At 38.8% G+C, this 17448-nt stretch overlaps 2 protein-coding genes across 2 annotated transcripts in view; both read right to left on the reverse strand.

The window, feature by feature from the left end:
* The window catches only part of znhit6 (zinc finger HIT-type containing 6), a 40419-nt gene extending 32825 nt beyond the window's left edge, over positions 1–7594 (reverse strand). The window contains exons 1-4 of the mRNA XM_075484444.1: positions 7426–7594; positions 6778–6843; positions 3841–3947; positions 2341–2426 (exon numbers count right to left, since the gene is read on the reverse strand). Of these exons, the coding sequence (XP_075340559.1) occupies positions 2341–2426; positions 3841–3947; positions 6778–6843; positions 7426–7508 (342 nt within the window). The 5' untranslated portion in view covers positions 7509–7594. The remainder of the gene's footprint in view (positions 1–2340; positions 2427–3840; positions 3948–6777; positions 6844–7425) is intronic.
* Positions 7595–8326: 732 nt separating this feature from the next.
* The window catches only part of col24a1 (collagen type XXIV alpha 1 chain), an 80415-nt gene continuing 71293 nt past the window's right edge, over positions 8327–17448 (reverse strand). Inside the window, exons 48-60 of the mRNA XM_075485868.1 lie at positions 16127–16234; positions 15880–15987; positions 13595–13648; positions 13421–13483; positions 13014–13067; positions 12785–12820; positions 11907–11942; positions 11685–11711; positions 10899–10964; positions 10578–10746; positions 10335–10444; positions 9866–10102; positions 8327–9710 (exon numbers count right to left, since the gene is read on the reverse strand). Of these exons, the coding sequence (XP_075341983.1) occupies positions 9564–9710; positions 9866–10102; positions 10335–10444; positions 10578–10746; positions 10899–10964; positions 11685–11711; positions 11907–11942; positions 12785–12820; positions 13014–13067; positions 13421–13483; positions 13595–13648; positions 15880–15987; positions 16127–16234 (1215 nt within the window). The 3' untranslated portion in view covers positions 8327–9563. The remainder of the gene's footprint in view (positions 9711–9865; positions 10103–10334; positions 10445–10577; positions 10747–10898; positions 10965–11684; positions 11712–11906; positions 11943–12784; positions 12821–13013; positions 13068–13420; positions 13484–13594; positions 13649–15879; positions 15988–16126; positions 16235–17448) is intronic.

Genomic DNA, 17448 nt, shown 5'->3' on the forward strand with positions numbered 1-17448 from the left:
GAGGTACTCAACTGCCCTGAGCCAGATGATCCTGCTAACCCCTCATCAGCAGAATGTGTCCTTGACTTCGAGACCACTCCCCCAAGTAAGGAAGAGGTCAAACTTGCCATCAAAGCCTTGAAGAATGGGAAGGTCGCCGGCATAGACTCTGTTCATGCAGAGATGCTTAAAGCTGACCTTAACACCTCCGTCAATGTGCTTACTGATCTCTTTAAAGACATCTGGGCGATGGAAGTAATACCTCAAGACTGGGACAAGGGCCTGATTGTCAAACTCCCCAAGAAAGGAAACCTCCAAAATTGTGACAACTGGAGGGGCATCACGCTGCTATCAGTACCATCTAAGGTCTTCTATTCCGATGATCTTGCTGTCCTTGCATCAAAGCACATCCATCTGCAGGAGAAAACTGACAGACTGAACAAATTCGCCCAACAGGTAGGGCTGAACATCAATACGTCCAAAACCCAAGTGATGTGTATTAATGCCACTCCAGACGCACCAATCACAGTGAACGGGCACGCTCTCGATTATGTGGAGGACTTTACCTATCTGGGAAGTCTCGTCAGTAAGGACAATTCTGCACAAAAGGACATTAGAGCAAAACTCGGTAAGGCACAGGGTGCTTTTGCTAGGCTACACACAATCTGAAAGTCCAAGCAACACAGCTTAAGAACAAAGGTCCAACTTTACAATAGTAATGTAAAATCTGTATTGTTGTACGGTTCGGAGTGCTGGCGAGTAACATCAAACGACATGAAAAAAGTCGAAGCCTTCCACAATGGTTGCCTCAGGAAACTCTGTCGAATCTTCTGGCCTGAGAAAATATCCAATGCACATCTATACAAGAAGACCAAGTGCAACAGTGTGGTGCTACAGATCAAACGCCGCCGATTCCAATGGCTTGGGCATGTTCTCAGGATGGACCAAGACCGCATCCTCAAGATCGCACTACGATGGACTCCACCCGGGAAGAGGAAGCAAGGCCATCCCAAGAACACCTGGCGGCGTACGGTGACAGCTGAGCTAAAGGAGATGAATCTAACCTGGGGCGAGGCACAGCATGCTGCTCAAGACAGGTCCAGATGGAGGCAGATCGTCGAAGCCTTATGTCCCATCAGGGACGAAGAGGATTAGTAGTAGTAGTATGCTTAAAAAAATGGAAGCAACTTTAATAAACGATTATCTTTTCAATCAAGAATACCACAGATTTGATGTTTTCAAATGATATTCTCTGTTTTATCGAATTAGATTGATCTCAGTATTTTCTAAATAACCTCTTAGCTCAAATAAGCCAAAGCTTTGTGCAGCATGCACATTACACCTTATACTGTGCCTATGTTAGTCCCAGACAAAAATTTTGGTAAATATACAGCCCTGTTTAGAATGACTAAAAAGACCCATCAGCCTGAACAAGTTACACAAATATCTCACAATCGCAGACTTCCATCAAAACAAGTGTTCCGTGAAACGGGATATCACAAAAAGCTCTGGCCTTGAGCAAGTTTGTTGAGTTTGTAGAGACTGGCTGACATTTCAGCTCAGTGAAAAAAATTGTGGGTGGATATCCTCTCTAGGAATAAATACATAGAAATACCAAACATCTGCTCTGCATAAACAAATAGGGCTGTGCAAGTGTCATAAACAATTAAACCAAGGACGGCAAGAACTTTCCCTTACTGCCCTCGTCTAATCTGAACGTACAAAGCGTTCCTTTCTGGCTGTTACATAACGTCAGGTTTAGCGGTGAGACACAAATCACAGTTTATTGCACTTGCAATGTTCAAGGTGAAAAATCCCTACACTTACCCTGTGCCAAGCATCTATCTCTGTGAATAAACCTCATTATTTTGATAGATTTTTGACCGATGCAGCAGTTAGTGCCTCCAAAAACAATCCCATACGAGTACATCAGTGACTCCAAACTATCAAATGTCACTTGAGTTATTCTGCAGGTAATAGCGGGCAGGAACTTTTATAAAGACAAATATATGTGGTTTGGAGCAACAGCGCAAGTATTACATAACTGTAGCCGCCGCATATTATACGAGCACCGGGCACAAAAAAAAAAGAAAAAGAAAAAAAAAAGAGCCACTTTAAAAATACCGGTTCGTGTTAATTCATGCCATGACTGTGTCCATCACTGACTTCCAAGGTACATAAAAATAAACCTAAAGTGATCTTAATACACTTGCCATGCAACTCTACACGGTTTATTTTTTAGAGTTCGTTGAAAAGGAATCTTTTTCTTTTTTTTACGTAAAAAATACATTCAGTAGCAAAGAAATGTAGCCCTCCAGCAGCAGTGTTTATGAATCGGACTGGAATAAATCCCAGACTTACTTTTAAAGTGGTACGGGGAGAGCGGATGAGGTTGTCCCTCGTGGTTGCATCAGCAAATCTTCCGGTATCTTCCAGAAACCTGTAATCTACAATACAGGCAAAGGATTACAACAACAACAACAACAACAACAACAACAACATCAGAGTAAACCTTTGAAAATAATTCTTATGCCACAAAATGTTCACATTTTTAAAGGGTGTAGCAGCCATTTTCTATACCTTAATGATTCAGTCATTACAGTTTGCAGAAACAACTGTAACTTTTCAGATCTTTTGTAGTTTTCTACATTTTCTTTCTGACTTATAAAATAAATAAAACATTCACTTGTTGCCTCATCAGTCTACATTCAATTATGAACAGTGCAAAGCAAAAACAAGCTGGTTTTTTTATGTTTTGTAAATGTGAAATAAAGACCCACAATTGAGCCATTTATCACTTCAATCTGTGATCATTGAGGTGATTCACCAACTTAACTGGAGTCCCCGTGTGCCTGACTCAGTTCAATGAACAAAAGAAGGAAAGTCCTGCACCCGTCTAAAATCTAACAGTAAAGTGTCTGGGCCAGCATAAAAACCATGCCATGAGATTGGAAAAAAAACTGTCTGTACACCAGCAAGACATGAATTGCATCCAAGCACAGATCCTATGACAAACATATAGAGTTCCTTTGTGAAGACAATATAAGGTAAAAAGAGTGAGGTCTTCATGGTAAAGACAAATCAGAAGCCTTATTGAAAGACACAGGACAGTTTCCTGGACACTGCCCAAAGGCACCTTAATGACTTCGATCATAATATTCTAAATCTTATGATCCAGTGAAATAAAGAAGGAACATTTACGCCACAACTAAGGAACAAGGCCTCAGTAAAACCATCTCTGTAGTCAAGCGTGGTGCTGGCATCAGTGCCGCTGTAAAGTCGAGTTTTTATCTCGTAAGGAAATTGGCACAAGTTAAATATATTCTTTCTAGGCAGCTGATGGTAACAGTGATCCGTGAGTTTATGTCGCCGCGGCTGGATTATTGTAATTCACGATATCTTGTCTGCTCCTTGTCATCCAAACTTCCAAGCAGAAGCTCAGAGGGGATAGGGTCTTTTCTACCCGTGCCCTTAAATTATGGAACTATTTACCTTTGCACATTCGACAGGCTTTTTGTTGCTTATATTAATTTTAATTGTTTAAACAGTGTCATTGTTACTATTACTTTTATTTAGAATTTTGATGTCTTCATCTTATATAGATGTACAGCACTTTGTTTCAACTATGGCAGGTGTTTTTATAAATGAAGCTGATGATGGAGATGGAGGTCTGTGACGGGCTGAGAGAGATGTCAGGGAAGAGGGAAAAATGGACACAAAAGTGCAGAGGGCAATCCTCAGTCAAACCCCTCTGAAATGATTTAAGATCTCAGGATGGGGTTTGCATTTCAGGATGATCCTGAAACAAAAAACAAAACTATAAAGGATTGTAGCTTTCCTAAAAGAAAATGAGATGCTCACCACTAAGAAGTGCCATTTCATCAAAATGTTGCAGAGTCACAAATGCCGTCTTATTTCTGACCCCACTGCATCCTGAGTCATCCTTGTGCTTCTTCACACACACCAAGCTGGAAAACAAACACAGTCACAACATGTTGGTTGATGCTTCAGCTGGTTAAAAGAAATGTGTCCCAAAAAAGTGCAGGGAATAAGAGGACAAAGGCGCTTTCTGAGGATAAACAGTCTGCAGAACTCAGAACCATCACCACAGATCCATAACGGTGAAGTAAAAAAAGGAAGCGTATGGAAAGTAGAGGTCGTGCTTAGGTCATTCTTTTAAAAAGTCAAACAACCTCATAACACATCCCAATACAATTTGGTGATGATTTTCAAGTGTTTAGTAACTGCTGAGGGACGAGTGGCGGGACCTAACTGTCAGGATTTGAATGAAACTTTCCTGCTCTCACTAAGTTTTGACTTGAAGCAGGTGTGAAAACAGTTCCAGAAACCAAACTCAGGGAGATTAAAAGCTGAACAGGATGAGTTATCCAGGGGTTAGATATCAAAGTTTTTGCTGGACAGCTGCAGCTCAGGGGACAGAGTGGTTGTCTTTCAGGCAGAGGGTTGCTGGTTTACCCTCCAACGACCCCAGTTTTACACGTCTTTGGGCAGGATACTGATCCCCAAATTGTCCCCAATTGTGTTCCTTACCTCTAAATTGTAAGCCTCTTTGGATAAAACTGTCTGCTGAATGAATAAAATACAATGTAAAATAATAATTCTACACACAGGACGACAAATTAACTCTTTCACTTGATGTGAATGCAAAGGCTGTTTTAAACTTAAAAGTAAAAATAAAAGCTACCTGTCAAAAGTGGACAAAATGACAGCCGTAACAATGAGATTTAATCTCTTTTTGGCAACTGAAGGCAGCTACAGAGTACTACACTGTAATGATAAAGATATTTCAACACATACCCATAATATAACATTCGAACAATAACTAGAAGAATATGACAGCCTCTCAATCAATACACAAACCAAAACTCAACATCACTAATCAGCTTGTCTGTTTCAGAAGGAAAAGACTTTACTGGAACCTTATTTAGGTTATCTACAGGCACGGTAAACAGGGTTTATTAATGACATTTCTGTAGTTTCCTTGGGTAAATTTTCAAATGGAGGATTTAACACGACTATTCTCACATGTGACTTTTTCTACTTTTATCTAAATAAAACATCAGGCGTCTTCTTCCTTCCCTTCCCACCGGCACATTTGACAGATGTCATCCTGAAATGAAATATTGATTTGGACATATGAAAAAGTGCAGAAATCCATTTCTGAAAAATCTTGGTGGCAAGCCTTTGTGATTTCATTCCAGCACAAACAGACCATGTTAAGAGTTTTGCAGAGAGACAGGTATTCAGTCTGTGTCAGACAGAGACTGTATCCCCATAAACTATGCAGAAGAATGTTGAATGATGCATAAAAAAACCATCCAACAACAGCACAAAGTGAATGATATTCTGGAGCATTTTTGATAAGATTTATTGAAGTTTTCAGGTCTGACCTTCTGATATTAAAAATTTGGAGTGCGTGTGTTAAATGCTTCAAACTCCAGAGAATTGGAGAAGCAGGCCATTAACCATTCCCGGAAGCATGTTGGTACTAGCCAAGAATCAAAGTAAAGTTCAGGCAGTAAAGACAAAACACGGCCATGAATTTTATATTTCAGCATGCAAAGGTGCAGGAAGAATTTCACATATGAATGTCACATAATTCTAACATGACTGTGCTCTTTATAAAGATGGAAACAGAACTGTCTTTGTTTTTTTTGTTTGTTTTGCTTTTAACGAGATATTAGACACTAAATGCTTTTACGTTTTCAGAAATCTGACAATATCCATGAACTAACAGCTCATCTTACTCATGTAAGATCTTACATCCATCTTACTCATGGAGCATCATAAAGTTATTTCCTCTGATGGTACAATAGAGTGTTTGTGTTTTAAAATATGCTCGAATCATTCAACAGTATATAACACTCAGCTTACATAATCCAATGTACAATCTGCAGGGAGACAACTCGAACCACCTGAGAACGACTGTTTCACACAAATCAAAGCTTGAGCTTTAAATTAAGCCATGACTGGGTCAATAAAACACTTTTATATTGACTGCATGGTTTTTAACTACTTGGCATTTCCACCATTACAATTTGCCGCACAGGGCTTCCAACTAACAGCTAACTAAGAATTAAAAGCACCCCGACACAGGCCATTTTTACTCAACACAACCACTTTTAATGACTTTAGATTCGCTATGAAACTATCTCGGCTCAGTATTTGTTGTGAGGCTTTAAGTCTAAGCATTTTTGTGTTTGTCTCTAAACTTGCTGTTTTAAGAGAACCTGCATTGAAGTGATATTTAAGGGAATCAGCAACAGGATTTATTTTTATGAGGATGATAAACAGAAAATGAGAAATGAAAGTCCTGTTAGCGAATAGCTTAAGCGCAACAATGAATTTTTATACTATTGAAGACTTAATTTATTTACAGATGCAGAATGGAACTCGTACAAATGGAGAAAACACAGACAAAGTGGTGGTGGTGCAGCAGTTATGTGCTCCAATACGATACTATTCCATCTGCATCCAGAACCTGAGATTGGTCAAACAAACAACCCACGTGGAGCTCTCACTTAACCCATTTACCAAGCAGAGAACTAACATCTGAGTGCATGTTTAATCAATTAGATTTCATTAAAAAAATATTTATTCAAAGGAAAACTTTGAAAAATGTTTGAAAAAAATGTCAAAACATGCAAAAAGTCATATCTTTAGAATATTTCTCTGCACATATGTTCCATGTTTCTTCTTGTTTTGCTGTATACGGGACATTTCTGGCCAGGATTGTTGGAAATTGCAAGTACTTTATATTTAAAGAAAACAACTTACCTGCAAGAATGTTTAAGGCAGGCGGGACATCTGTACTTTGCTTCCCCTGATCCACAAATTCCACAACTGCGGGAGAGACAACACTTCAGCACTTTAATGGCACTTTACTATTTAAATGAAGGATAAGAAATATAGGGATGAAGAGGAGAAGCAACATTAACCTTAACATAAGTTGATAAGCATATTCTGTTAATTTAATGTTAATTTTTTGCTGTGTTTTGGTGGCAGCTTTTGAAAAGCGTTACTCATACAGGAGAGCTTACAGGAGTAACACCATGTTTTGTGAGCGATCGCATTAAAATGTGTTCATTCACATTGATTGTTTGACCAAAAGAGAAAGGTGCCCTTATAACCCTTCAGATATTACAGACAGTGTCACACGTGGTATATGGGTCTGTCTGAATAGAACCAGCAACTTATTAGCAGATATCCTGTGGGTAGAAGAGACATGTGTTGCCCTGAAAATGAAGACATTGCAGCAGCTCTTTGTAACCAACTTAACATGCTGATTTCCGAGCGTAAGCGAAGCGAAACCTGAAATATCAGCTACTTTAAACTGAGACCGAGCAAACAATCATCAACAAAAAACATTAAACTTCAGCGTTATGAGAAGTGTGCTAAAAACTCGGACGTCTGTTACCTACTTACCTGGTGAGAGAAATCTTTCTTTTTGTGACTTTATCCTCTTCCTCTGGACAACACTTGTCGACTTGGTTCTCTGCGGAAGACATTTTTATGGGTTTTGGGAATAATTACTGAGCAGATAACTGGAGAATCGGCACTGCACGTTGGATGAAACGACGAGCGGCATCAAAACAAACCCTCTTCCGCCAGTTGCAGCACGTGGAAATAAGTTCCGGTTGGAAATGTGCTGGTTAGCGCCTCCTAGTGTCTTCGGGGCTGTATTACAACCAACCCAGTCACGTCAAGTTAATGAACACACTGACTGCACAAAAAACACTGATAATACTGTTAACAATAAATGCACACTATAAAATCGCAGTAACAAAATCAAAATATCCTTCTGTAGACTCACTATGTCTCAGCTAAACATCTTTAAAGAACCTTGTGTTGTCAGTTGTGAATAAAAGACCTGATTGAGCAAATGTAACTTTTTCATGTGTATCTGGGGGTGTTTACTTTGTACAAAGTCAGAGCAGATATCTTGAAGTGTTTATGCCTTATATATTTTTTTACCAACACAAAATGATCAGCAGTTTTCCACAGAGTTACTTGCACGATGTCTATTAGTTGTCTTCAGTTTTTAGTAAGAAATAAAACAGTATCATTCTTTAAAAGAGAATCACTTTTTTATTTTTCACAGCAATAACTTATGCTCACACGCTTTCACACTTGGAGTTATGAGGTTTGCCCTCATAATTGTATCCTGCTGGACTCTGGATTCAGGTATCAGATTAATGACCTTTCAATGCACCAATCAAAAACTGATTATGTAGTCACATTGCTATGATCTGCTTCCTTCCAAGTGTGTTTTTGTGCTGTCCTCCATTATGATCCAACTTCTCCCTTTCATTGAAAAGAACACCAAACAATTTGTGGATAAAAATGCTTCATTTATTTGTAAAATTATTTTTTATTTACACATTTGCATCCACTGTTATCCTCCTCAAACTTTATATAATAACACTTTGTTGAAGATAATATAACTTAAGAATATGATGACTGCTTTCTGTGTTTTCTGACTCTTTCTGGCCTACCATAGCTGCCAGTTATGAACCAACTCTGAATAAACTGAGAAAAACAGTATGATTAACATTCACAGATGTGAACTCACGAAAAGACTTAAACATAAATATCCCCTAGACTGAGTTGTTATTGGCCAAAAACGTTCTCTGAGTGTATAACTTACTGTGATACAGTAATGTGAGCAAAAAAAAAAAAAAAAAGGTTATAAATAGACATACAATATGCTATCAATATATACACAGTAAAATATGGATGACTCATTCTTTGCTGCAGCACCAGTGATAGGTTTGGAAACTTACCACATACAGGGAACAGCCACAAACACATGTAGTGTATCAAAAATTGGTTCATAAATAAGAAATGACCAAATCATTAGTACTCATAGAACATAAAAAATCGTGATGTAACCGGTACATACAACACACAGTCAAAAATGTTTTAATTTTTTTGACATTATGCCCTATTCTAGAAAGCAAATAACCAGGTAGAGGTAGAACACCAGCAGTCAAGATGTCCAACTGGGCTGGACCAAAGATAAAAATATCCATCTTACATAAAGCCTCTGTTGGTAGAATTACATTTCTAAGCAGTCGCACATTATCCATATGCTATTGCCCTTGTATAAACCTTTAGTTGCACAGTGTCCTGTGCAGAGGCTCGGCACGATCCTTTGGGCTGGGCCTCTGCTTAGGATGGTTTGAGTGTGTTTTGGGGGAGGGGTGAAAGGGAGATGTGAGTTTTGGGGTTTGCTGCGTCATGAGGCCCTACCCTGTGACCAGGGAGTAATATGGGTCCATATGCAGTGAACCTAAGCACCATAAAAAAATAGAAAATAAACAAACCACACTTTATACATCTAATTGTAAAATATCAGTATGCACTCTCTTTTGGCCTTTTCAGACTGAATGTTCCACAGAGATTGAGTTCTTCAACAAAAGTCTGCCTGTAACTTAACATTGAGCATTTGTTACTCTCACAGTCCCACTCTCTTGCAAACACAGCAAACTCTACTGAACACACCCTGTGACATCTGGAGATGTGAGTGGTCAAAGTGAACAGGTTGTAGGATGATGCAGATGTCAGAAGAAGCAGACGGGACCGATTTCTATCTGTTGCTGACTGTTGAGCCCAGACGTAGGAAGTTCTTGTATGTCTACAATAGGTAGCTGACGACTGTCCTGAGTATGGAAGAAGAAATGAGACTGGTGCCAGCTGCCATCTTGGATCTGAAACATAAAAGATGAAGTTGAGTTGCCAGTTTTACACCCTCATGATTATGTCATGCAAACCTACACAGACAATAGTCATGGACAAAATATAATCCAAAAATGTATCTGTTTACTCCTAGTTTCCATAACTAAAGGTCTATCCAACACATTACCTCGCACTCATCTTGTAGCACATGTGGTTCAAGATGTGTGTCTTTCTCAAACATCTGTTTATTCCAGCCACGGAACCGAAGCCTGGTGACTCCTCTGTGTATGGGTCTGGTGGAGCTAAAGTTGTCTTTGATGCTGTAGGGTGGATCATTTAGGCAGTGGAGCGTGATTCTTTGGCTTGCCTCAGAGCTCAGCAAATGTAGAAACTTCATTTGGACTTTCCCGACACCAAAAACCATCTGTTGAAGGGGATGCAGACAGTGTGTTATTGTAACCACAATGAGAGAAACATGTGAAAATCTCTGTTACAGCCTCAATGGCACATGCAAATCATTGTTGGATTCACATGTGAAGGTTTTACATTACTTTAGATTTGTGCTTTATTCTTTTACAGCCCATTAAATATTGTACACTTTAACATGTAAGATGTAGGGCATTAATGTGCTCATTGTTTTACTGCTTCACCGATACCTTATTAGAAGCCATTGGGTGTAAACAAGTCTGTCCCCCTGCAGTAAAGTTGCAGAAGACCTTGACGGCATCAGAGGTACAACCCAGATTTGGATCAACCCAGAACCAATCTGAAAACCCCAAGTCGTAGAAAAAACAAAGACAAAATGAAAGAGTTACTCTATATTTGTACAGGTAGACTGAATATAATAACAACAAAATCCTCTCTTCACATCTCTTCCATTCGTGGCCCACAAAACTCACCATCTTTGAGCTGGTGCTGACAGTCCAGCAGGTCTTTACAGAGACGAGCTGGGTTCTCCTTTGTGCCCAGAGGCTTTTTGATGCTTTCAATCAGACTGCTCAAGTAACGGAGAGTCCTAAGTATCTCAGTATTCTGATCTGACTGGGTCATCTCAGAGTTCTGGAAATTCTAGTTACAGATGGGGAAAAAAAAGACTGTAAACCCCCAAATTCCAGAATAAAATATGGCAATCCCATGCTTTTACAGCTACAGCTTCAACAGGTGCACCAGCAAATCTGCTTATCAATCACATACTCATCCATCTGTGTTATGTGATTTACCTCTGTCATCAGGTCAGCATTGGAGTCAGATAGACTGTAGACAGCTGAGTCATCATAAATCAGCCTCTGTGGATTCAAAATTCTAAATCAATATACTTACTTCAATTAAAACAGTATAAAAATTCCAGTTTAAATAATCCAGTTTACAGAGAAAACGTTTACAGTCAGAGTACACTTTAGTAGCAGAGGTGGAGAGTAACACATTCAACTCCGAATAAACACCACAGTTATGACTTAATGTGTGTAAATAAAATAATCTGTTATACTGTTGTTATTTTTATGGTTTATTCCAACAAGAAACGTTTATTCAGAGAGCAAAGAGCTACATGTAATCCAGAAGTTACCATAAAGTTGAGAGGAGAGAAACAGCAGTGTTACAAGGCCACAAAAGGTTTATTACAGGTCACTTCGCCAGTGCAACTGAACAAAATTCACTAGCCCATTACAATAAGACTGGAACCAGGTTCTTGGCTTTATTATATCTTGGCTTTAGCATCAGAGAAATAGATTCAATTTTCCCCCCACTTTTCTTAAAGATATATAGAAGCAAGGAAAGGCACACATGTCCTGTTTCAGGATAGAAGGGAGCTGCAATAAGGCACCTCCACAACCACAATGCAGTGAAGAGATGTAAGAAAATGAAGACACTTGGCTAAATGAAATGTAAAATGAAATTTCAACAGATTATCTGAGACATTCAAATTTGTTAACTTTGTCAAAATCCTCTGCTTTTTTTAAGTCCTGCTCTCTAGTTTTCTTGCTTGTATGCATTACTGATATACTTACTGTTGGACCTGGAGCACCAGGAGGACCCTAAGAAGGAGAAAAGAAACAGGCTAAATGAATGACAAGTTGAAAAAATTTCCCATCTGCAGTTAGTTCTCTTTTTGGCCATCAATGTTTAAGTTGAAATGTTCTCAGTGCAGCCACATTGCAAGTAGATACTTGAATGTGTGCATATATGCAGTATCTTTAATACTGAAATATGATACTGAAGTGAACACTTACTCTGGGTCCTGGATTTCCTTCTGGTCCTTGAGGCCCCTGAAAATGTTACACAAAAATGTTCAATCAAATGGATAAAGACATACTGCTAAGATGAAAGCTTTAAAACTAATGTACATTGAATAATTCAATACAAGCTTCACAGAAAAGAGAAATGGATTTAAAATACAAGTTGAGAGTCATCTTTTTTTTCTTCTTTCATGTGAAACAGGGGAAACATCATATTGTAGGTGGTCACTTAGTACCCTCTCTGACTGACACTTTTGTGGCAGCTTAACTTTTAAAAGTCCCTTCCTGAGGATTTTAGGTAGTCTTTGTATGTGAAAGTATGCACATCATCAATGTTTGAAAGAAAGGCTAGGATTAAGGTTGTGTACACAGCTTGTATGTGTGGTAGTGTAAATAGCAGAGGGATTCAGGTTGAGCTGAGACTCTAACCACAGTTCACATTACAGACTGGGAACTAGCATACAGAAGTGACTATGTTCATTGCACTGTGGTAAGCCATGCAAACCATTTTGATAAGAAATTTCCCCAGCAATGTTTATTTAAGAGGTGTGTTAGGCCTCACTCAATCCAGGAGATACCGAGTTACAGCTATGCTTAGTGACTTTAGTGCACTTGTAAAAACAAATTAACTAGACATCATTTGTGCATCTTTTCAGCCCAGCTTAAGTCAACTACAGTACCCGCTTTAGCACCAACAATCTGTATTTTACGTGGCCCTGTGATAAGTGGCCCGCCAAGGCTTTGTCAGTGAGGAATTTTTCAGTTTCACACTCAAATAGGGAGGCGCTAGATAAACATGCAGTATTATTGCATGTTCAGACAATGTTAACAGAGTTTTCAGATATCAAAACCTGATTTGAACTAAATCTTACCATTTCACCATTGCTTCCCTTTGGACCTCTTGGCCCCTATGGAAAAGAAAAAAACATAGAGACATATGTAGCTTTCTATCACATCCTGTATTGTTAAATATAGTTATATATATGGTTACCAGGCTGGTTTTATGTAAAGAAAAAAAAGGTAAATAAAACAGATTTTTGTCTCGCAATAATTGTCTTATTATTACATAATCTGATCACACACAAGAGAAATAAGACTTACAGGTTTTCCTATCGGGCCAATCATTCCTTCAGGGCCTACAGGTCCAGTGAATCCCTGAAACACACAGTAGGATTGAGACTAAATAAACAATGTGAATGTCACAATGTCGCCAACGACTTTAAGGTGTTGCCAACAATCAAATATGTGTGTCATATTGGTGCAGATTCTCAGTTCTTCATGCCCAGTTTTTTTAATGGACTGGTTTAGCAAGTAAAGATTATGAAACTGCTTTTCTATGTACCTCAAGAATCAAGAAAAGCAGTTTGTTTGCTCTCCATTCTAACATTCTGTATAAATATGTGAACTTTGCAAGGTTCTGTAAAACATATTCCACGACTGAGGTTTGATGTTTAGTATCACATCTGAAGAAAGCACCTTTTAATGTTTAGACTCATGGTAAAACTTACCAGAGTACCCATAGGTCCTTTAGGGCCAGGGAAGCCTCTTAGTCCCAAATTGCCAGTTGGCCCCTGTTGAAGGAAAATATATATATATGTATATATATATATATATTTCAAAACTTTTCTGTTATATTTGATCATCTTTTAAATAATTAATCTTGGTTAGTTATTTTCTCTTACATTTGGCCCTGGAAAGCCCTGTAAACCAACCATCCCCAAATTTCCAGATTCCCCCTATGGACAAATAGAAAACATGATTATTACATGTATAATGGCTGTATATTAAGAAAGTACCTACAGCTATATATGCGGGGTTCTGTGAACATTGCATTAATAGTTAAGATTTTGTGAGCCATAGTGGCTTTTATTTCAGTTTAGACAGGAGAGTGTGGGATCTGCTCAATATGCACACACTTTACTTTCTACACGTTTTACTACACGGATTCAGCATTGCAGTTGGTAGAGTGGAAACCAACCGCCAAAAATTTCAAAGGTGACAGAGACCAAAGAACAATTCAAAGCATTTTTAAAAGGCGAATAGCACCGTACAAAAATACAATCAGGAGCTGAAAAGCTGTAAAAAACAAAAGGCATTGCAAGGTGAAGCACCTGAATCTGTGAAACTGACAGATGTTTTAGCATTTTAACAACCATGCTAAACATGCAAATAACCACAGAGCAGTCAAATCACCAGAATGTTCTTTAAGAGGTGTTTGAATAGGATATTTAAACAAGATCTTTAAAACTGTTAAAGCACAAGCTGCATGTGCAGCAAAGTAACTTCTTCATTAAATGCTTTTGTACCCTTTGAGTCGCAAACAACTCAATTTCTTGTGAGAACGATGATGGCCACGGAATTAGTCATGAGGAATCTAATTTATGTTCTTTTATATTTATTTTTCAAAATAAGTTACTGTTTAAAAAAAAAAAGATACATTAATTTGTTCTGCATGAAATGTTTATGTCCAGAGGCTTCTGATATTGACACAGTAGATTCAAAGACAACAGAAGTCTACAAGACAGTCTTACCCAAAACGTTTTCTTCATAGATTTGATATAAATTCAATGTGCAAATCCTCATGTCCATTGATAATGAGATTGCGATAAAAAAAAGTTGTAGAAACCAGCATTTTCTATAGCACAGAGAAATAGTAGCTCCCGGGTGGTTGGTGGCGTAGTGGGTTGTGCAGGCGCCCCGTGTATAGAGGCCACAGTCCTCTCTGCAGTCGGCGCCGGCCCTTTACTGCATGTCATTCCCCCTCTCTCTGCTTCCTGTCTCTCTCTTCAAATATCCTGTCCATTAAAGGCATAAAAAGCCCCAAAAAATATTTAAAAGAAATAGCAGCCCTCATATCAACTCCAAGAAGCCTTTCAATAAGACTACGGGGAAGTAAGAACTTAATTGTTACATTTATGCAATTTTCTCCACCATGTCTAGAAAAAAAGTGGGCTCGACTTAGACATATTACTCCTGGGTTGGAAACTGGTACCACTCAGGTCCTGACTCCAGTCCAAGACACAAAAGGGACACAGTTTGCTGGCCTTTAAAAATATATTCTTGTCCTTTGCAGAGGAACTTGGACAGACATGGGCTTTGTATCTCCATCTACAACAGCCCCAACACACATTTGCATACCTTTCTGTTCACACACTCTAGAAAGGGTTGCCTGTATCCTTTTCTGTGTCTGAGCAATGTCTGTTATCCAGGTGGGCAGACAGCGTGTTTGTGCAGCCAATCATTCACATCCTTTGGACAGCTCGATTTTCAAACCAGTTTCTTTGGCTGAGAAACTGTATTCACTGAAAAATGTAAAGCGATCTGACCCAAGGGCCTGAGTCTCCTCTCTGTTTAATGAGTGTCAGTGGATATAACTACTGGAAGGAGGGGAGTGTGGGGGATTGAATGTTGTGCTTCTTTTTTCTTCCTACTTTGAGGAGTTACATAAGTAAATTGGAGCACTTCTTTTTTTAAGATGTTGGAGTGTGCAGATCTTACATAACCTGGCCTTGCCAGGTGGAACGTTTCCATTCCTGGTCTAGCCCAAACAATCTTTTTTCCTCCACTGAGTGTGAAAGGTATCACATACACATTGTACCCACTATATATCACTTACATAGAGCCCTGCAGCTATATTTAGAGAGGTGTTTAAGAAAACATGCAAGCTTAAAAACTCAGTTTTAACAAGTACATTCCATGGGATGATTTTAACATGGGCAATGAAGTGACTTCTACATAATGGAAAATAGATGAAAATGTGTGAAAGACATGACACCTAAATGACCTTTAGAGCTATATCTATGAATCTGTGCATAAAAAGGTTTTACATTGAAAATAAATCACATAAAGGAGGAAATTGTCACATGATGATTTTCACAAACAGCCACAAAGTGCCCTTATTGATAAACAGCTATGTTGGACTCTGGATAAAAAGCTTTATTTTAATCAAAGACTTGTTTGTACTCACTGACTGTCCTTTGGGTCCTGGATCACCTTTCCTGCCCTGGTCACCTGCAGCCCCCTCCATGCCTTTCATTCCAGGGGCTCCTCTCTCTCCTGGCAGACCAAGTTCTCCCTGAGCAATTAATAGTCATATAGTAAAGATGCTACCACAACTTGTAAAAATATTGAATTCAAAGAAATGTTTTCATATGTCATGACATACAAGAACCATTTAGAATAAATGAGATCTTCCTCAGTATTATTTATTTTACCCTCTGACCAGGCGGTCCTATTTCTCCAGGTTGTCCAGGAAGTCCAATTTCCGCTCTGGGGCCAGGACGACCAGCAGGACCCTCTTGTCCCACCAAGCCTCTCTGACCCTGTGTGAATATAAAAATGTGAAATTAACAGTATAGTGATATTAAAATGATGTTTTTACACAATAAACACTTTTCCATACAAGTACCCTCAACAATTTATGGATTAAAGGAAATGGAGATGGAGTTTTCCCAAAAACAAGATTTGTATGTTTAAGGCCACAAAAAAAGCTGTGAAACCGCTTTGAAAGGGACGTTTTTCAAAAGATGTACAGCATCTTTCTTCCTCACTGCCTTCAGTACTGCACTAAATTTATTGGAACGTTAACCACACCTGGCTGGTGAGCAGTGGTACACCATGAAGCCGATTCCCGAGTGTCTTTGTGTATCTTTGCGTGAGTAAAGAAGGCCAAAACAAAGCAGCTGCTCATTAAAACTTTGTTTACTGGTGCTCCACATCTGATTCTCATTTGAGTTCAAGATCTGGATGTTTCTTGTGTTCATAACTTGTTCTTTTACAGGTGTCACTCTGACATGACCAGAAACAAAATGTTTTCTAGCAGTCAGTGACACACTATATCAAACAAAGATCTTTCTTAGGATATTAACAAAGTGAAAAAACTGGACTGCGGAATAACTGTCTGTGTGTGTGCTGAACCTTCTATAAAAACTAAAGCTAGCAAAGCTTAAGTATATGGAATATTGTCACCATTTATTTTTCAATTGTTCAATTTTGGTGTTCAATATCTTTAAAAACATTTCTAAAATCGTACCACTAAAATGGCTGCTATTGTGTGTCCACAAAGTGCCCCCATAAACGTGACTGCTTGTCTCTGAATTGCCTTCTCACATGGCAGACCTCAGCGGTTTCCTGCCCCATCAGCAGCGTGATGAGGCAGAAGGGAGAGACTGATTTAAGAATAACAGACCAAGTGGGCCGTCATCTAACATATGGCTTTCGTTCCTCAGTCACTTTAAGGGGAGCTGACAAGTTAAAAACCAGGCTGGAATTATACCACTGCAGTTTTTCTGGATGAAACCCAAAATCTGCAGGTGCTGAGGGAGTCTTAAATCAGAAAAAGCCACAATCTTTCAGCTTAATAAAATCACTGGGAGATTTAATTAAAACTGACCAAATATACCCTCACACATAAGTACCTAAACAGCAGCAATGGGAGATGCTGAAGAGGGCTTACAGTAGGACATACAGAGCTCGTTAGAAGCCCCTAAACATGAGCGGTATATGTCTCTTAAAGAGGACCGAGGTATTACATTTT

Source organism: Odontesthes bonariensis, chromosome 15, assembly GCF_027942865.1.
Source record: "Odontesthes bonariensis isolate fOdoBon6 chromosome 15, fOdoBon6.hap1, whole genome shotgun sequence".
NCBI lineage: Eukaryota > Metazoa > Chordata > Actinopteri > Atheriniformes > Atherinopsidae > Odontesthes > Odontesthes bonariensis.